Source organism: Colletotrichum godetiae (assembly GCF_030913485.1).
Source record: "Colletotrichum godetiae strain CBS 193.32 chromosome Unknown BDP55scaffold_14, whole genome shotgun sequence".
Lineage (NCBI taxonomy): Eukaryota > Fungi > Ascomycota > Sordariomycetes > Glomerellales > Glomerellaceae > Colletotrichum > Colletotrichum godetiae.
Window position 1 is genome coordinate 534,760 of NW_026851262.1, and position 17,981 is coordinate 552,740.

Genomic DNA, 17,981 nt, shown 5'->3' on the forward strand with positions numbered 1-17,981 from the left:
ATGTACATCTACGACGCACCCGATTCCTCCGCATGCGATGACTCGTCACCGACAGAAACCCAACCGCATCGCCCCTCGGCCCCTCCAGCCCAAGGCGTCGAGGAGACAGAGTCGTTGCTCAGAGGTGAGTCCCCCGCAGCGCTCGTCGAGCTCATCCGGTGGACGGAAGGCTCTGAACGGCGAGTGAGGAGAAGGAGTGACAAGCTCAAGTACCTCAGTTCGGACGACGACGCGCTACACGTTCGGTTCGGAACCACGACGACGGTCTACGGGAGGGGAGGAGAAGGGACCACTGAATACGACGATGACTTCGTTCTCTCTCCCGCTGAAGAGGACCACCGCCGGAACGCGGTGGCGGGTTGGGAGCCGTACGACGACGACGTCGACGGGCAAGAGTTTGAGGATTGGAAGGGCGGTGGATATAGGTGCGAATCTGGAGGCAGGGGACGTGATGAAGAGGAAGAGGAGCTTGAAGAGGAGCGCGATGAAGCGGAAGAGGTAATTCGTCACAGCCATGGCCGGCGCGGATCACAGGCCGTTGGTGCTTCGTGTGGTGATCAAGAGGGAAAAGACGGTGCTAATTATCGACGTCACAGGTCGGAGGCGCAAAAGGGGGAGATGAAGAGGGAAGTGATGCCTTCTTTCGAAATGTGTGGGGAGATTATGAGAGACGGGCTTCGTTCGTACCCGACCAACGGCGCGGTCTCGGTTTGTTTGATGACGGTCGAGGGGCCTGGGAGATCGTTGACGGCGAGGGAAGAGGGGATGGAGATGACGTTGGTCGATTATTCCAGTGAAGAGACGTCCGCTGCGGAAGAAGACCCCTCTGATGGTGAGGGGAGTCGGCCCCATCTGCCGTCGCTCTACTTTGAGGATCTGAGGAGCATGGTTGAAGAGGCGAGGGTTCTAAGCCCCTTGATCTCGGGGGCGGATGTAGTCGATGGGAATGGGGATGAGCAGATGAGCAAGGAAGAGTCGAGCTCCTTCACGCCGAATACGGAAGTGTTGTTTGGTTTCTCCGAGTATGACACCGTCGACTTACAGGGAGAGGAAAATGAGAAGTCGATTGGGGACATATTGAGCTCCTTTCCTGAAGAGTTTGAGGGGTGGCAGACTGGTGCTGATGGAGAGGAGAATCCCCCCCCGACAGCGGCTCACGAGATTGTTCGTCCTATTACCGGACTGGGCTGGTACGACGATAACGAGAGATCTAGTTATTCTGATATTCGCCCCCAGGCTTTGGTGACGAGCATCACCAGAGAAGAAGAGGATTTCAACACAGCATCAGACAGGTTGTCAACGATCCCTGCCCGGAAAGATTCGTTGAAATATAGTCTCCAAGCCCTTACCTTTTCCGAGGCGTCTTACGCGGCCGAGAAAGCGGACAGCTTCACATCGGAAGAAGGTGGTTTCGGTGGTTTCGGTGACACGCCTATGAGAGCCGTCTTTGACAATACGAGCCACTTCTTCCAATCAACCACCGTGGAAGACGAACACTGGATATCAACGCCAACATCACCGACATCCCTGCGACGCTCCTTCGAAAACTCCTCGGAAAATGAAGCCTCTCTCTCCCCAACCTCAAAGATACCCCCTACCTCTTCAAGCGAGGATGAAGAAGATGAAGAAGAGATTGACGATCTTCTAGACATCTACGCAACCGCAACCTCCTCCCACCCCCTCTCCCCAACAACCAACAAATACTTCCTCCCCCCCTACCACCCTTCCTCCCCATCCGCCCTCATCCCTCTCACCACAATCGCCCGCGGCCTCTCCCTTCCCCTAATAACCCCTTACAACACGCTCCAAGCCCACCTCGCCCGCAACGCAAACATCCTCCGCTACCTAACCCTCCACTGCATCCCCTCCCCCTCCATAAACCCCCTCGAACCCCAAACCGACCTCATCGAACCCATTCTACCTCTGCCCCTAACCCCAAGATCAGGAGAATACGCCCAAAACTTCCCCTCCCACCCGCGCAGGCGCGAGTACACCTGCCTCCTCCAAGCTATACGCTCCGTGCAGTGGTCAGCAGACGCCATCAACGACATGCTCGCCGTAGTAGACTTCCACTCCCCTCTACCATCCCCTTCATCTCCGTCATTCTCAACGTCCCCTTCGCACAGACGAATCTCGACAGCCCTCCCCGCCTTTCGAAAACTCCGCGCCGCTGATGCAGAGAGGCGGGGGTACCTTACCTCGGCGCAGCTGCACGAGCTCAGCACGCACGGCATCTCGCTCCTCGACGTGCTGCAGATGAACGACGTCCCGAGGGTCGTGAGCTCCGGGCTGGGCGGGCGGCTGGTTGCTGCCGCGGCGTCTGGGGCGCTGGGCGTGGCGAGGGAGTGTAATCTGCTCGATGAGGAGGGGACGTTGTTGGAGTTGCTTGCTGATCCGGAGGAGGAGGACTTTGGTACGAAGTTGAGGATTCGAGATCAGGGGAGTCGAAGTGGGGGAGGGAGCGGGCTGAGATGCTGTGTTGGTGTTGATGATGAAGTTGAGATGGATGTTGAGGATGGAGGGGTGTATGAGAATGACGATATGGATGAAGATGGGGACGAGAATGGGGGTAACGTGGAGGGAATGTATGACGGGCTCGTCGATGAGATGGAAGCAGGGCATCCAGTTGATGATGGGTCGTACCTCGTTAGCCCCTTATACCCCGAAACGTTCACCGCAGAACAGGACTGGGAGGAGCATGGTGGTATCCCCCTAGCGGTGACGACGTCTCAACCATCAGAGGACCTCATGACGTTCTCCGATGACGAAGACGACGAGGACGATGACATATACGATCCGCCTACAGACTTCGATCCGGAACAGCCAGAGACAGACCTCCGCGTCAGACCGCTAAACATACCGAGAAAGAAACCCACGCTCAGAAGGTCACATAACTTTCGAGAAATCGATACCACTGGCGAAGAGACTACTACCACCGCGGTTCTGGTCGACGAAGAGACGGGCGAGGACCCGGAACTGCGGCGGTTCTTCAACGAGATTGGGGCGCGAGTAGTTGCTACCAGGTCAAACATGATTATCGAGTGAGGTAGAAAGGGCCAGTAAGAAATTGACGATAACTTAACTCAACCCATTTCGAAAAAGTCTGTAATTCTCATCGAGTGGCCCCAGAGAAGGAAGGAAGAAAGGAAGACTAGAACTGTACATCAAGGAGGCATTTTGTTCTAGCATGAGTACCTGTTTACCATACCGTAGAATGGGAATAGGAATAGTCTGAATGTACGATAGGACCAAAGGTATATACCCCCCCCTCAATCCCAATTTCGTCACCACAACCAGCAGGCGCTCGTCTAGGCCGACGGGTCAGGTCAAACTGGGATAGGTGGGGGAGTGGTATATGGTCAACAGTAAATCCCAGCGCGAGCACCAAGAGATGTAGCCCCCCGTTCAACACCGGGGGGGTTAAACTCTTTTTCTAGTCTTTTGAGACCATCTAATACCTGTATGTAGTCGGACCAGGAAGCCAACAGGAAGAACATGGGCGTCTTGACTTCTGTACACCATATACAACATCTATAGAAACCTAAACAACACATCCAATGGGTATCTTTTTCCTCTTCCATCCTCGTCCTCAGCTTCCCTATCCTCTTCCTCATACATGAGCCCATCCATTGTACACAAGCACCTGCCCCTCATTAATCAAACAATCAACCCCCTTCTCGCTCCTCTTCTTCTGATCACCACCTCCACGCGCCTCCCACTCCCCAACCCTCTTCCTAACAACCCACTCCTTAACCCTCTCACTCGTCAAAGCCCTCCTAACCCTCCCCTCCCAAACACCCACCACAATCCTCCACACAGAAAGCCAACTGCCCCCCCCAGCCGGATTCACAGCCTCATACGCAGCAGGCGAATACCCCACCCTCACCCTCGGATTCACAAACACCCCCAACTCCCGCGTCAACGGATTATCAACATGCACGAGACAGCACTCGCTCGCCTCGAGATGCGCCTCCTCCGCCAACGAATCCTCCACCCCGCGAAATTCGAGCCTCTTGCCCCGGTTCGCGAGAAAGGGCGCCGCCGGCATCGCAACGATCCCGTTCCAGCAGCTCCGCACGGGCACGGCGTCCGAGTACGCCATCATCGCGAGCCGGCTCGCCTCGGAGCGGAAGTACGGCCACCGCTGCATCAGCGTCGCCTGTCCCGCCGAGTCGCGCAGCGCGAACGTGTCGTAGTAGGATGGCGGGTGGGCAAAGTCGAGTGAGCAGGCTGCGGCGTAGAGGCCGCCGTTGGTATCGAGCAGCGCGAGGACGTCGTCGGTCTGTGACTTGGTGTTAGCCTCTCCTTGATCGCATGCAGAATACCCGTGTTGAGAAGGAGAGAGAGACAATCTCACCGTAAACACAACATCATTCAAAAAAAGCACCGTATCAAACATCTCCCCCTCCTCCCCCAACTTCCACAAATCCCGCAACGTCAAATTCCTCAACCTCGCAAGAAACGGTATCCTTCTCATCTCCCGCTTGCCCCTCGGTGTCCGAATCCACCCCTCCCGCTCCTCTCCCTCCGCCGGAACCTCCTCCACCTCCTGCGCATGCGTCCTCTCATCCAGCACAACATTCCTCCTCACCCCCCTCTTCCCCAACACCCCGTCCAGCTCCCGCAGCGCCGCCTTGGTATCGTCCCAGCTCCCGCTCTCGTAGACCGAGACATAGACGTTGTCCCGCCCCAGCGCCTCGACGAGGTCCAGCACCGCCTTGTTCCAGTGCGTCCGGATCACGGAGGCGTCGTTGTAGTGCATGCCGGCGATGTACACCCGCTCCGCGCGCCGCGGGCGGGTTGGGTCGTGGCGCGGGGCCGAGGTGATGCGGCGCTGGTAGCGGAGGGCGTCGAGGAAGATGTAGAGCGTCAGGAGGAGGGCGATGTTGCGGAAGGCGCGAGAGCGGAGGAGGCGGCGGGCGCTCAGGCGAAGGCCGTTGAGGAGGCCCATGGTCTGTTTTTTTTTATCTGTCTTTTCTCGGAGGTGAGGTCGGCGGCGTGCGCTCGAGCTACCGTCGGTGGTCGTTGGTTCGGGTGGTTCGAGCGGAGGGGAACCGGCATCGAAGGACAAGAAACATAAACGATAAGTCAGTGAGCAAAGGGAGAAAATGTGAGGTATGTCGTGGACGCCATTGAAACAGCTTGAAAGGCAGAAGAGAGGAAAAAGAGGATCCTCCGGATGTGAGAAGTCGATCACGCTCCTTCCTGCACTGGCCAAGACGAGCGAGCGAGAATCTCGTATTATCTGCAAGATAATACGGAGTAGTGGTAAGGTAGGTAACACCAGGACGCTGCGGGGACCTCAATCGTCAACGTGCTCAGTAATGGGAGGTAGCTTTCCACAGGGATCAGGTAAGGGTCGCTATTGTCAGTCTGTCACTAGGGTGCCTTATGCTGCAGCCTGCAGCCCATTGCCGCGGTGTCATTGGGTCCCGGCAGGGCTGACAGGGTCCGTTTTGGAAGCCTGGAGAAGACGGGGAGGCACGCGATTGGCCGCTACAGCACAGCTCACCCCTGCAACAAGACGACGACCGACACGAGCGTGACAAGACACTCGACACTGGGCCAAGGCATGGCATTGCATGAGTTTGACTGATGATTCCCGCTATGCACAGAAATGCTTTCACAAACTATCCGGTACCTTAGGTAGGCAGGCACACCATAGCTTCACATGAAGAAAGGTCATCTGGAGTATATCATTGGACTCAAGAAAACTACTAATACACTCGACGTCACCAATCATCCCCATTTTAATCCTCTACTGAACTCGGTGGTCACTGTTTTCCCTTGACCTGTTCACGCTAGGTCGTTGGAGGTGAGAGCCCATCTGACTTCTGGGGCAACATCTTCTAGTAAGGTATCTGTATCAATCCCGCATGGGGTCATGATGTACACGGCTTGCCCTTTATTTGGCAAAGTGCAGGTCGTATCCGAGCCACTTGCGACGGACAACTTCCTCAACGGTGAGGCCGGGGTATCCGTACGTCAAGGGCAGGAAGAAGTACCAGCCGGCGAGGGCAATAAGAAGGATAACGCCGCAAGCGATCCAGGCGCCAGCAAGACTCTGGCCGGCGAAGCGCTCACGGGCAGAAATGTGTCTCTTAGGCCCATCGGCCTTCTTGTTGCCCTTGATAGCCTCGTAGCCCTCCTCGGGAGCAGGCTCAGCGGTAAAAATGAACTCTAGAAGAGCACCAGCAACCAAACAGGAGGCTAGATGCGCCGGCAGGTAATGGTGAAGGAAGAGTTGACGGCCCATCAGGTAGAAGGGGAAGTAGTGCGTAGCCCAGGCGAGGAAGAAGAAACCCGTAGAGTTGTACAAACGGGAACGGGTACCTACTGATGATTAGCGACGGTGTTCAAGACAGAAAAAGAAACGCACGGTACTTACGGTGGTCAAGAGCGTCAATGCCTCGTCTAAGTGACACCTGGTCCGCGCCGATGATACCGGCAAAGACTGCCAACAGACTGCTGGCGAGCCACCAGCCGATAGGGTTACCGAGGAAGTAGATCTGCTGGCGGGTGTCGTTCTGAGTCCAGAAGCTGACACCGCGAAGCAGGAAGGGCCACTGGTAGGGGTGGCTGGCGTACGGATGGCTGCTGGTCAACTGGTTGTTGTGCCAGAACATGGAGCGCTGAAGCTCGAACCACTTGCGGAAGAAGGGCAGGGTCTTAACCTCCTTCTCCGGCTTCTCGCGTCTCTTAGAGTCCAAGGGGATCGCGGGGAGATCCTCGACAAACCAGATATTGGAGCTCGGCGCCAACTGCTTGTTGCCGTTGATTTCCTGCTGCTTGTGGCCCCATTCCGGCAGAGGAGTGGTGTGCGTCCACATGGCAACCTTGCTGGGGTTGTGGATGAACTTGAAGTGACTCGAGATACTCTTGAACTCCTGACCAGGCTTGCCGTTCTCGATGCGGATCTCAAAGAGAGTGTCGTTAAGACGGTCGCCGTACGCATCAGCCAAAGGCACCGTGGTGAACTCCTGGTTCGTAGGGTAGTAAGGCGAGGCGACGTCGTGGGACAGCAGCATGGTGTCGGTACCCACGTGCCTGAGGCGGACAACGTCGTTGTTCTTGACGGCCTTGCCCGTCTTCTGGTCGTCGATCAAGGGAATGATTTGCCAGTAGTTGTTAGTGTCGTTGTAAGGGTAGCCGGTGACCTGCTGGCCCTGGCTGGAAACACGACCGTCATCGTATCGCAGAGGGTAGTGGTCCTCGTGACTGTGCAGGTAGGTCTTGGTCTCCTTGTGGCGGATGCTGATGCTGTCGTAGTACTCCACGGTCAAGGAGTTGGCCAACATGACGTTGTCGCTCAGGGTCTCCTGGAACTCGGGGGTCATGAAGTCGTCGCCAGGACCAGATCGGGTTAGGACGGCGAAGTGGACCTGGAACCAGAAGAGGTAGAACAGGAAGGGCATGATGATCAAGCCAAAGGCGCGAGCAGCAAAGTGCTTGCCAAAGTCGGGGAGACTCAGGGCACCGCCGGGTCTCTTGATATCCAAAAGGCCCCAGAGATCGATAATCACAGCGGAGCCAATAGTGACGAAGGCGAAGAGTCCAACGTACTTTGTCGAGATATCAGCGGACAGGGCGAATCCGGTGAGGATCAGCCACTTCCACCACTTGCGCGAGAAGGGCTCGTGGCGCAGCTTGTAGAACTTGATGTAGCACAGCAAGCTGCAGGCCATGGCGAAGACGAGAGTGGCATCGAGAAGAATCAGACGCGTCTGACCAATGTGAGCGTTGTCGAGCAAGACGAGACCGGCGGCCAAAAGGCAGGCGGGCAAGCTGTAGCCGGACTCCCACATGATGAGGTAGGTGACGGAGACGGTCAATGCGCCGAGAATGGCGGGCAGAGCTCGGAAGGCGACATAGGGCACCTTGTTGGAGATGTAGGAGTCGCCAATATTCTCGAAGTGGAAGTGTCCGTCGTAGCCAACGAGCCATCCCATAAAGGCAAAGAGGAGCTTTCCGAACGGAGGGTGAACATCGAAGAAGTAGGTTCTCTCGAGGTAGTAGGAGGCAAACTGTGGTAAAGGGCAGTGTTAGCTATCATGTGTTCTGGTATTTCTGAATCTGCACTTTTTTTTCCCTCTCCATCTTCTCTTTTCTTCTTTTCCCCATCGGGAGACAAGTATCAACGTACCTTGCCAAAGTGAACTTCGTCAAAAACGACTTCATTGGGATGGCTGATGCCCCAGAAACGGGTGACGAAGGCAAGAATGGTGGTGATGAGAAGTCCGACGCCGTATTCGGGCTGGGAGACGGAGCGCTTGGCCTTTGCACCGGCCTTGTTGAACGACTCGACGACGGCGTCAGCTGCACCGGTGGCTGGCGTGGTAGGCCGCTTCGCATTGTTGCGCTGGCGAACGCTGCCCTGCGGGGTGGCAGTCGTCGACGCCATGATGGGGGGTGGACGTGGGGAATTCGATGAAGGAGCTGCTCGGCGATGGAAAGGGTTTGTCAGTCCAAGCCTTGAGGCTGAAAAGTTTTGGGTTGAAGGTGTTTGCAAGCTGGGGATATTTATTCCCTCGGGGAGCAGGTTCACCACAGAAGAAGGACAGATAGCTCCAACTGGTTTGACCCTATGAGATTGGATTGGATCCAATGGATGGGAGGTACGTATCGCACTAGGCGCGGTACCTTGGAGCTGTAAGGGAGCGAGCTCAGGGGCTTGTAGCTTACTTACACGCTATGAGGAAAAGTGGAGCGCGTCAGCCCTCACGTCACGTTTGGACAAAAGTCGAAGAGAAGGAAGGGAACGCAATGTAAAAAGGTGACGCGTTAAGGAATGACTTGAAGAAGAAGACGAAGAAAATTGCCGCCGGAAGAATCGAATTCTCACGATAATGGAGAAGAAGTTTGAGAAAAAGGCAGAAAATGGACAAGGAAGATTGATTATCTCCCCCGGGAACTTTAGCGGAAAAACTTGGGAGACCCCCTGACGACGTGCAGACTGCAGACTGACACTGAACCTTCCCGAAGACCAGATGGCCCTATTATCCGTAGTCTCAGGCTAGGGAACGGGATAATTTTTGGGGCACCTCAGGGATTACTTTCTCTCTCTTTCTCTCTCTCCAGGGACCACCATGAGGACTGGACACTTGGCCAAAGTGAGAGAGCCATCAATATCATCCAGGCACCCAGGCACTCATTCTGGTTCCTTGCCGGGCATTCAGTTCATTCCATTGGATGGAGCTGTGCTAATAATTTCGGAGTAGTGTTCCAAGGGCGGCTGGGGGAGACTGGGCTCCTTACCTAGAATTGAGAGCAAGGGCAGCTCCAGCCCACCTCACCTCTTCCCACCTTCCGCTGCGATAAGATAAGGATCCCATGATGCTTCGTGGACGGTGGAGCGTCTGAATCTCCGACACAATGCCACTATAAGAGATACATTGTACGCGCAGGCAAAGCAAGCTGTTACCCGGGACTTGGGAACTTATGCCTGCCCCCTTGTATGATGTGGTACCCAGGATAACCTGCCATTTCGACAAGAACTGTTGAACATGTCCAAGTTCTTCCGAATCCGTGATCAATGCCATGTCTCCGCGCCTATCTGTGTAGTTTTGATATAATTTTAACAATATGACAGCCGCGGAAATTTTATGGATTCAGCATCACATATCTCACAGACAGCTGCCTCAATACAGCAAATCTTACAAACAATCATGCAAGGTCATGTCAAACAAGGGCTGAAAGGCGCGTTCGACAGCATCCCAAAACCGCAACTGGCCGCGCCGACAATCCACCCCTCCCGCACCGGGCCCAGCGCCGAAGAACGGAGGGCGTGCCGCACCACACATGCCACAAACGGCACCCCGCCCGAGCCCGCCCGTCCAATCGTGAAGCTCTAACTTTATATGTAGACCCTCAATTCGCCGCGTCCGCCCTACATCTATCTTTACTCCAATTGTCCAATTGCTCATAACCCCGCGATGGTCCTTTCCTTTCCAATGTCCTCACTCTTCAGATCCGTCACAAGACTCTCATCTCGCGCCGCCGCCATCCGCTCAACACCACACATCATTACCAAATTCCACATCCAGCCTTTCAGTGTTAACGCAGCAAAGATGTCTGAACAATCCATCGTCTTCACCAAGAACGCCCCGGCCGGTGAGTACTTTACCCCCATCCCCAAATATCATGGCCTCTGAGCAACCCAAACTGACAATCAATTTCAACTAGCTCTTGGCCCCTACGTATGAAAATACCTCCCCGTTTACCCTTGAGCACCTTGAGAAAAGTCCTCATCTAATCATCATGAACCCCCCAATCAGTCCCAGGCCATCAAGACCCCCACCGCCATCTACTGCTCCGGCCAGATCCCTCTCACCCCCGAGGGCACCTTCGTCGAGGGCTCCGTCACCGACAAGACCAAGCAGTGCATCTCCAACCTCAAGGCCGTCCTCGTCGAGGCTGGCTCCTCCATTGAGAAGGTCGTCAAGGTCAACATTTTCCTCGCTGACATGGGCGATTTTGCCGTGAGTTACCTTGTCGTCTTTTCATCTCTATTTCCCCCCTAACAATCACGACAGGAGATGAACGGCGAGTACGAGAAGTGGTTCACCCACAAACCCGCCCGCAGCTGCGTCGCCGTCAAGACTCTGCCCAAGAACGTTGACGTTGAGATTGAGTGCATTGCCCTCCCCTAGAGGCAGGGCATATCTTCTAGGAGAGCTCGACGACCCGTGAAAAGATAGGCATTGCTATAGATCTCAATGAATACCAAAAAAAACAAGTTAAACATCCATTCAGACGCGTTCAGATTCAAGTGACCACCCAGGGTGATAATACCGTGTACAAGGATGCGAGATATGTGACTCTCCCCCGTGTGAATACCTCAATAATGGTTCTGGTTCTCTGTCTGCCGGAGTGTACTATACGCGATTCGTGGACTGTAGTATCTGCACAAGCTTGATTGAGCGAGCTCCCACGAGGAAGACAGTTTTGTGGCTTCATCTCCACTTTCCAGCTACAACAGAGAGCCTCTAAGGGAACCTCATTGCAACCAAACCTCAGCAACTGCCAAGATGAATGGTCCGCAGCTCGCTACTTAGACCCTCACCACGTCCATCTTTCACGAAAAGCAAAAGGGGAATCTCAAATGTAAGTAATATGCAGAAAGGTAGCTTGATGTTCTACACGCCCTTCCGTCTATCGGTACAAAATACACGCCCACCTAGGGACTTCCCCTCCACCGAGCCAAAGCTCTGAAAAGGAAAGTAAGGCCCCTCGTCCTCTATTTCACGCCCCCCCAGTACAGTCGTAGATTTCGTCTATTCCTCGTCGTCATCGGCAGCCTCGACGTACTTGTGGCGGATATCCTTCCATTGGCGCTATACGTCCGAGTCTTTGGTCAGCAAAAGTCCAAACCTACAGTCACGGTTCAAAGCCACTCGTAGACCCTCCAGGTTTGCACAGTAACTCTGCACCCATATTGCACCTGATGAAAGCACTTACGCCGCGGTTCAGGTAGTCCCAGTACTTGTTCATCGCACCGTTGAAGCCCCTAGAGCGCAAAAACAAAACATGTCAGCCCACGTATAATTCCCTCTCGACCGCCCCGATACCTCGGCCCATCGGTCTCTTCGCTCCTCAAGGCCTCGCAAAAGGTACCGGTGTGTCTGTGTTTTCGCAAGAGGGAGGGGACCTCACATCTCGAAAGCAAAGCCCGTCGCAAAGACGAAGCCGAGCATGGAGAAGTTGTTCTTGAAGATAGCGCTATACGACCAAACCGCACGTTAGCACAAATGTCTTTCGTTCGCTCAATCAAGACTGCCTCTGTCGGATCCAAGTGGCGCAGTGGCAAGCTGATACAATCGATATCGGCCGGCGACAGGTAAGGGGTGCGTGAGGAGGGAAAACTTGCGAGTAGAAAGGGCGAGCGGCGGCCTGTGAGAATCAAAAGTGAGCGATTAGCTAATTGCGGTCGCGCGAGGATTGCCCGCAGAGTGTTTCACGTACCATTTTGAATATCGTCTGTCAGTTCGCACGTCTCGAGTGGTGGCAAGGGTGCTTCGTTGCGGTCGGCGAGGCGATGATCGTTCGGGAGTGGGTTGAATCGGATGGTGTTGGGAATCTTGACGAAATTCGCGATGTTCCGGGAAGCACTTAGCTTTGCCGAAATACATGGGCTCTGATTGGCTCTGCGGTCCACCTTCCCTTGGACCACCGACTGTTGGATGACTAAGACATTCCAGCCTCACGTGTCACCCCTAGCCACATCCTCAACACCCGAGCCACAGATTTCCAGATTGGCATCACTTGGAGTTGCAACTGTGCTGAAGACATGCCAAGAGTATGAATCAGGCGTTTACTTGACGGACGCCAAAACAGACGCTGATATGGTCACAGCATTTCATCTTGCTGTGGTTCTTGGTGAATACGGTACGACGCACATTTTCACTCTTACGTCCAAACACTTGCAGCAGTCGAAGAACGACGTGACGAAGCAATTTGATCAAAAGAGTTCTCGTTACTAATTACTATTATTACATGGCTGCAAGCCTGATGTTGCTAAGACTCGTATGCCTCAACCTTCTTTAATAGGCGAGACGCTATGGCCATGGCCGCCAATCTTTGCCTTCGCGTGGACTTTGGCATTGTGCATCCGCTGTCGGAATGGCATATGCTCCTGCGCTCTGCGACCTCTGAGTCCAGTGTGTGTCCGCAGAGGAGGTTCAAGGCCGCCAGTGAACTTGCGATGCTCTTCGAGACGCTTCTCGGAGATTGTATCAGGCGCCCACCTCTTGCGGATGAACCACGGCAGGCATGACGCTACCCACGCGTCGGGGATGAGACGGATGAAGGCTCCCCAAGGAAGAGAAATAGCGCCGAGACCAATAGAGAGACCCCATTCTTTGCCGTTCAAAGCATGGATCTGGAAGGCCTCACCTCCCTTGAAAACAATGAGAACCTGACCACCAATCATGATCAGGTTGATTCCGATGAAGAAGTAATTCTTGGTGATGTTCTCAAAAATGTTGAATCTGTTGTCAAGGCGGCGATTGCTAATCGCGAGTCAGTTAACTGTTCACCATTATTTTACCATGAATGACTTACTTGAGTTCGTTGAAGATTTGCAGCCAGACAAATGTGTTGAAGACGAGGGTATTCAGACTCTTGGTATCGTCTTCAGATGTGCCGTAGCCCAGAAGGCTGCGTCCAGCAAAGTTCAAGACAAAGGTTATCACGAGCTGTAAAATGGCTTGTCCAATGATCATCTTTGCCATTCTTAGCGTGATAAGTGAGGCAGACTTTCTGTCAGGCTTGCGGTCTAGGACACTCCGCGTCGGCGGGTCTGTGGCAAGCGCGAGTGCCGCGAATGTGTCCATGATCAAGTTAACCCAGAGCAATTGGACGGCATTGAGCACCGACTCCTGGGTGGGACTGGCGACTGCAGAGACGAATGTCAAGACAACAGCGGTCACGTTCACGGTCAGTTGGAACTTGGGAATGTTAGCGAGTTCATTCGACTCTCCATACTGGTGAAACTTACCTGCAAGAACTTCTTGACGGAGTCGTTCACAGCTCTTCCCCACATCAAGGCTTTGACGATCGAAGCAAAATTATCATCCATCAAAATGATGCCAGATGCTTCTTTGGCGACTTCAGTGCCAGCAATGCCCATGGAGAATCCAATATCTGACAGCTTGAGCGCGGGCGCGTCGTTTGTGCCGTCTCCAGTCACAGCAACCGTCTCGCCAAGATCCTTGAGAGTTCGAACAAGGATTCTTTTGTCTTCAGGACTGGAACGCGCAAGTACTTGAAGTTTGGGAACGATATCCTTGAGTTCTTCCTCAGTCTTTCTGCGGAAAGTTGGGCCTTCCATGGCAATGCCGCCATCTTCGGGATGATAGATGCCACATTCCTTGGCGATTGCTCTTGCCGTCAAGATGTTGTCTCCAGTAACCATGCGGACCACCACACCAGCGCGATTGCAGTCCTTGATGGCGTCAATGACGGATGATCTCAGCGGATCCTTGATGCCGTAAATCGCAATGAGAGTCATGTCTTGGTGAATCTTGTCAAAGTCTGCACTCCTTGAGTCATCCTCAGAGACAGCTTCTTTTGGCGGCCAAGAGTCGAAATCCCGGAAGGAAGAGCCAATGGTGCGAAGGGTTTGACCAGCGTACGAATCAATGGTTTGCGCAAACATATCCTTGTCTTCCGCAGTCAAGTCCACAACGTTGAGCTCGGAGCCGCTCGGGTTGTCCAACACCGTGGTACATTTTCCGAGGAGAATCTCAGAGGCTCCCTTGACGTAAGCCCTGTATTTTCCGTTCGAGAGCTTGACAACAGTAGCCATGTATTTGACTGCCGAATCAAAAGGAACAACTTGAATAACATTTGCGTTTGATCGCTCTTCCTCGACTGGCCCGGCTCCCAATTGATCCCGGCTGAAAGTGAGAAGGGCAACTTCAGTCTTGGATCCAATGAAAGTGTGCTCTCCTTCTTGGTCTCCCTCGAAGGCAGTGGAGTTGACAGCATTGCCTTGAATGAGAAGCTGCTTCGTCTCAGAGCTGAGGTCTTTGGCAAAATCTCCTGCTGAGACATTTCGGACCGAGTTGACGTGGGTTTCGTCGGAAGGGGACGTGCTGTTCTTGGGTTTCTCTTCTTTTGACGATTCGAGAGGAGCATCGGTACCACCAAAACTGATGCTCTTGCCCAGTGTAGTGGCAACAACTGACATCTTGTTCTGTGTGAGAGTACCTGTCTTGTCTGAGCAAATCGTGGTCGCGTTGCCCATGGTCTCGCAAGCCTTGAGGACTCGCACCAAATTGTTGTCTTTCATCATACGCGATGTTGCGAAAGAGAGCGCCAGAGTAACAGCCAGAGGCAGTCCCTCGGGAACAGCCACAACGACAACGGTAACCGAAACAATGAAAAGCTTCAGAAATTGCTGGCCTTTCTGTTCAGGGGTACCATTGTTCGTGGGAAGTCCAACGCAGAACTTGATGAAAAGGACGACGAAGAGCAGTAAAGCTGCGGCAAAACCAGCTTTCGCAATCCAATCAGCAAGAATGTTGAGCTTTCTCTGCAATGGAGTATCTTCTTGTTCGGTTCTCAGAGACATGGTAATGCGGCCGTACGAGGAGTTGACGCCTACCGCAGTGGCCATGAAAGTACCCGTGCCTTCTTGAATCTTGCTACCGGAGATGATGAACGGATCCATCTTCTCAATATCGGGATGATCGACGTTGTCATTCGCCATTTTTTCAAGAGCAGCGTAGACTTCGTCGGCGCCGACCTTTTTCAGTAGATCAGACTCGCCTGTAGCCGATGACTCGTCGCACTTGACCCCGTGACCTTCAATGAAGATGCCATCAACAGGTACCACTAGAGAGTCAGATGTTAGCCAGAAGTCGACCTGATGTCCCAAAGATCATACGTACTGTCGCCAGTTGAGAGATGAACCACATCGCCAACCACAATGTCGTAGACAGATATTTCCACCGACTTGCCAGAGCGAATGACTTTGACAGTGCGATCATCATTCTTCTTGTTGAGAGTGTTGAACTTTTGTTGCATTCGCCAATCGTTGATCGAGCCAACCATGACGACGATCACAATGGCAACCATAATGGCAACACCCTCAACCCACTCGACTCGAGCTTCACCCGGTTCATGGCTTTGCCCAAAAGTCTCGTATAAGCCCAGCGCAAGAGAGACGACGGCGGCGATCGACAACAAAATCAACACCTTGTCGTTGTAGGCGATCCACACCATCTGCAAAAAGGACTTTTGCTTTTTGTCGGGCAGTCTATTGTCACGAAACGCATGTTTGCGGTCCGAGAAGCCACCAGTATACTCGCTCGGAGGAGGTGGAATGGGAATGTCATTCTTCGCTTTTGGGTCTGGCTGGGGGACTGTGTTTCCAGCTGCACCGTACTTGGGAACGCCCTTGAGGGCCACCTCCTCGAACGAAACGGCGTGATCCAACTTGTCTTCGTCAACACCCAAACCGGTCTTGCGGTTGGTTTGAAGACCCTTCTCCAGACCAGCAAGACCGCCGAGAGCGTAAAAGGCGTTATGACTTTTCGGGTTCAAGAGCTTGCTCAGATGACCGGGGGCGAACGCGAACTTGTTGTTTTCTTTCGTGTTAAACATGTCTTCGGTGCCGCGATCAGGAGTCAGAGCATCTGCCGTATCCAATGAGAACTTGCGGGATCCATGGTGGTTCTCATCCTTGGCTGTCTTGGCCTCGATATCAAGTGGCTGTTGCTGACTCTTTTCGTCCTGATCCGAGACATTGACGCCTTTCTCGGCATCTTTGTGGGCTGTCGCCATAATAGCAATGGGGACTGAGCAATGCGACGAGTAGCCTTCGGATTGAAGCGGTATTCAGATACTCAAGTTGATTTCTGTCGGGTATTATTCCGGAATTGTCTGTCGAAAGAAGATGTAGTTGGGCCAAGAAAGGTGTTGTTGTTTGATCCAGACCGTTACTGAACTAGTAATGGGAAGGCAGCAAAGGCAACTAGCAGATGTCGCCAATGCCGGTGAATGTAAAGTAGGCACGGAAGGAGTGAATGTTGTCGCGCTTGCCCAATGAGTCGAATGAAGTGTGGAAGCTGCTCCAAAGGTCACCAGGAGCTTGGGCAACAAAAGGCGCGGTGATGCTTTTGGGAGGCCTCCTCTAAGCTGTGAGGAAGGCACAACAGCTGCGACGGAATTGCACAGCGATTTGGGAAGAAGCGAGGAAACAAGACAAACAGAAGAAGAAGAATTGGGAGATGAAGGCTGTTATTGTCTACAGAAACCAAAGCACGTTCAGTCCAACCAGTCTGCCTTGCCCACTAGGTAAGTACAACATCCTTGGCAAGCCCAACTTGTACCTGGTAATACTCAACCACTGCATCATCACCAATTTCACCTGCCGTAATAGCTTTCACAAAGCCGACGCCTACCTTTTTACGTGCATAAACCGCGGCACTCCGGGAATCAAGCAAGTTGTACCAATCATCGGACGGACAATGACGATGGAAAGCTGTTATTGACCACACTATGGCCCGGAGGAAGCTGACCATGGAACGGTCAATGCCAAGAACGAGCGTGCAGGGCTCTGACGATTGTCGCGAGCGCATTCGCTGGCTGCTCTTTCAAGTGGTTTCTGGTTTGATGAGAGCGAGACCATTATGTCGCCTAAGTCTTGGCAAACGCGGACTGAGTCCAGAAAGCTTGACTGGTCGAAAGAAGCTTGTGTTTTCTTGGCCAAGTCATCTGTGTACGGACGAAGATGAACGGCTATTTGGTATTATTGGGAAATTCCCCTTAATATCAATTCTCCCTCTCATGTTATCAGCGAGCGCTCCAGTGCGCGGTGCATTGCGGTGTAGAAAGTTACCTTGCCTCCCTCAACTGGATATGGCGGTATACGTTCCTTGTTTTTGATGGTCTGAAGTCTGGCTCCCCCAATGATGAGGGAGGCGCGTCATGTGCCACTCCCTCTCAGCCATGGTTGTATGTCTACATCATGCTGCTTGATGAGGGAAGCGCCATTCATCCACACCTTTATGCCGACGGGAGACGTTGAAAGGTGGCTTGATGGTAACCACCCAGTCTGCAGGGCAAGCAATGCTGATACTTTGCGTCTAGATAGCGGTTGATACCAGTTGCAAAAGAAAAAAAAAGTCACCGCCTCAGAGAGCGGGTGCAACCCGTATGGATGACAATCTGGTTGAAACGGGTAATGAGGAAGCTTGACTTACAATGGCCAGACGGAACGGCTTGGTGCGCTGTCGCCCACATTCCACCCTGTCAATGATTTCAGCACAGCTGGACAGACAAACCGAAGTAGAAAAAAACCTGGCAGCACAGGGGTTGGTATTCGCTAACATGGGATGGCACAGAAAGCACCGTACTTCCCGTCGTCTCCCTAAGTTCCTCCTCACCGAAAGATACACCGGCAGTCTGCAGGTCTGACCAGCCCAGAAGATGCGACACACGTGGCGTCATCCTGGCCAGATAGGTCGTCCACGACT

General features: G+C 53.5%; 6 protein-coding genes across 6 annotated transcripts; 2 read left to right on the forward strand and 4 right to left on the reverse strand.

The window, feature by feature from the left end:
- The first annotated feature begins 1,772 nt into the window (after positions 1 to 1,772).
- BDP55DRAFT_659339 (uncharacterized protein) lies at positions 1,773 to 3,404 on the forward strand. Its single transcript, XM_060574540.1, has one exon. The coding sequence runs from the start codon at positions 2,050 to 2,052 to the stop codon at positions 3,043 to 3,045; it is 996 nt and encodes a 331-aa protein (XP_060431440.1). The 5' UTR covers positions 1,773 to 2,049; the 3' UTR covers positions 3,046 to 3,404.
- Positions 3,203 to 5,373, reverse strand: BDP55DRAFT_740257 (cryptococcal mannosyltransferase 1-domain-containing protein). The gene is made up of 2 exons (XM_060580411.1): positions 4,358 to 5,373; positions 3,203 to 4,282 (listed from the first exon to the last, which is right to left on the reverse strand). The coding sequence occupies exons 1-2, from the start codon at positions 4,949 to 4,951 to the stop codon at positions 3,611 to 3,613; spliced, it is 1,266 nt and encodes a 421-aa protein (XP_060431441.1). The 5' UTR covers positions 4,952 to 5,373; the 3' UTR covers positions 3,203 to 3,610.
- A 532-nt stretch (positions 5,374 to 5,905) lies between these two features.
- On the reverse strand, positions 5,906 to 8,401 carry BDP55DRAFT_549162 (dolichyl-phosphate-mannose-protein mannosyltransferase; the record flags this gene model as incomplete). Its single annotated transcript, XM_060568907.1, has 3 exons — positions 5,906 to 6,336; positions 6,380 to 8,024; positions 8,144 to 8,401. 3 exons carry the CDS (start codon positions 8,399 to 8,401, stop codon positions 5,906 to 5,908), a joined length of 2,334 nt encoding a protein of 777 aa, XP_060431442.1.
- A 1,488-nt stretch (positions 8,402 to 9,889) lies between these two features.
- BDP55DRAFT_659347 (endoribonuclease L-PSP) lies at positions 9,890 to 10,747 on the forward strand. The gene is made up of 4 exons (XM_060574541.1): positions 9,890 to 10,110; positions 10,183 to 10,196; positions 10,275 to 10,478; positions 10,533 to 10,747. Exons 1-4 carry the CDS (start codon positions 9,933 to 9,935, stop codon positions 10,647 to 10,649), a joined length of 513 nt encoding a protein of 170 aa, XP_060431443.1. The 5' UTR covers positions 9,890 to 9,932; the 3' UTR covers positions 10,650 to 10,747.
- A 526-nt stretch (positions 10,748 to 11,273) lies between these two features.
- BDP55DRAFT_727155 (ubiquinol-cytochrome C reductase) lies at positions 11,274 to 11,693 on the reverse strand (the record flags this gene model as incomplete). Its single annotated transcript, XM_060579254.1, has 3 exons — positions 11,274 to 11,333; positions 11,458 to 11,506; positions 11,653 to 11,693. The coding sequence occupies 3 exons, from the start codon at positions 11,691 to 11,693 to the stop codon at positions 11,274 to 11,276; spliced, it is 150 nt and encodes a 49-aa protein (XP_060431444.1).
- Positions 11,694 to 12,529: 836 nt separating this feature from the next.
- On the reverse strand, positions 12,530 to 16,287 carry BDP55DRAFT_727156 (calcium-translocating P-type ATPase; the record flags this gene model as incomplete). Its single annotated transcript, XM_060579255.1, has 4 exons — positions 12,530 to 13,007; positions 13,060 to 13,445; positions 13,496 to 15,336; positions 15,393 to 16,287. The coding sequence occupies 4 exons, from the start codon at positions 16,285 to 16,287 to the stop codon at positions 12,530 to 12,532; spliced, it is 3,600 nt and encodes a 1,199-aa protein (XP_060431445.1).
- Positions 16,288 to 17,981: the final 1,694 nt, after the last annotated feature.

Coding starts and splice junctions, on each gene's coding strand:
- BDP55DRAFT_659339 (XM_060574540.1), top strand. CDS start 2,050: ATGCTCGCCGTAGTAGACTTCCACTCCCCTCTACCATCCCCTTCATCT.
- BDP55DRAFT_740257 (XM_060580411.1), bottom strand. CDS start 4,951: ATGGGCCTCCTCAACGGCCTTCGCCTGAGCGCCCGCCGCCTCCTCCGC. Junction 4,283..4,357: donor TGAATGATGTTGTGTTTACG/GTGAGATTGTCT, acceptor ACCAAGTCACAG/ACCGACGACGTCCTCGCGCT.
- BDP55DRAFT_659347 (XM_060574541.1), top strand. CDS start 9,933: ATGGTCCTTTCCTTTCCAATGTCCTCACTCTTCAGATCCGTCACAAGA. Junction 10,479..10,532: donor CTGACATGGGCGATTTTGCC/GTGAGTTACCTT, acceptor CAATCACGACAG/GAGATGAACGGCGAGTACGA.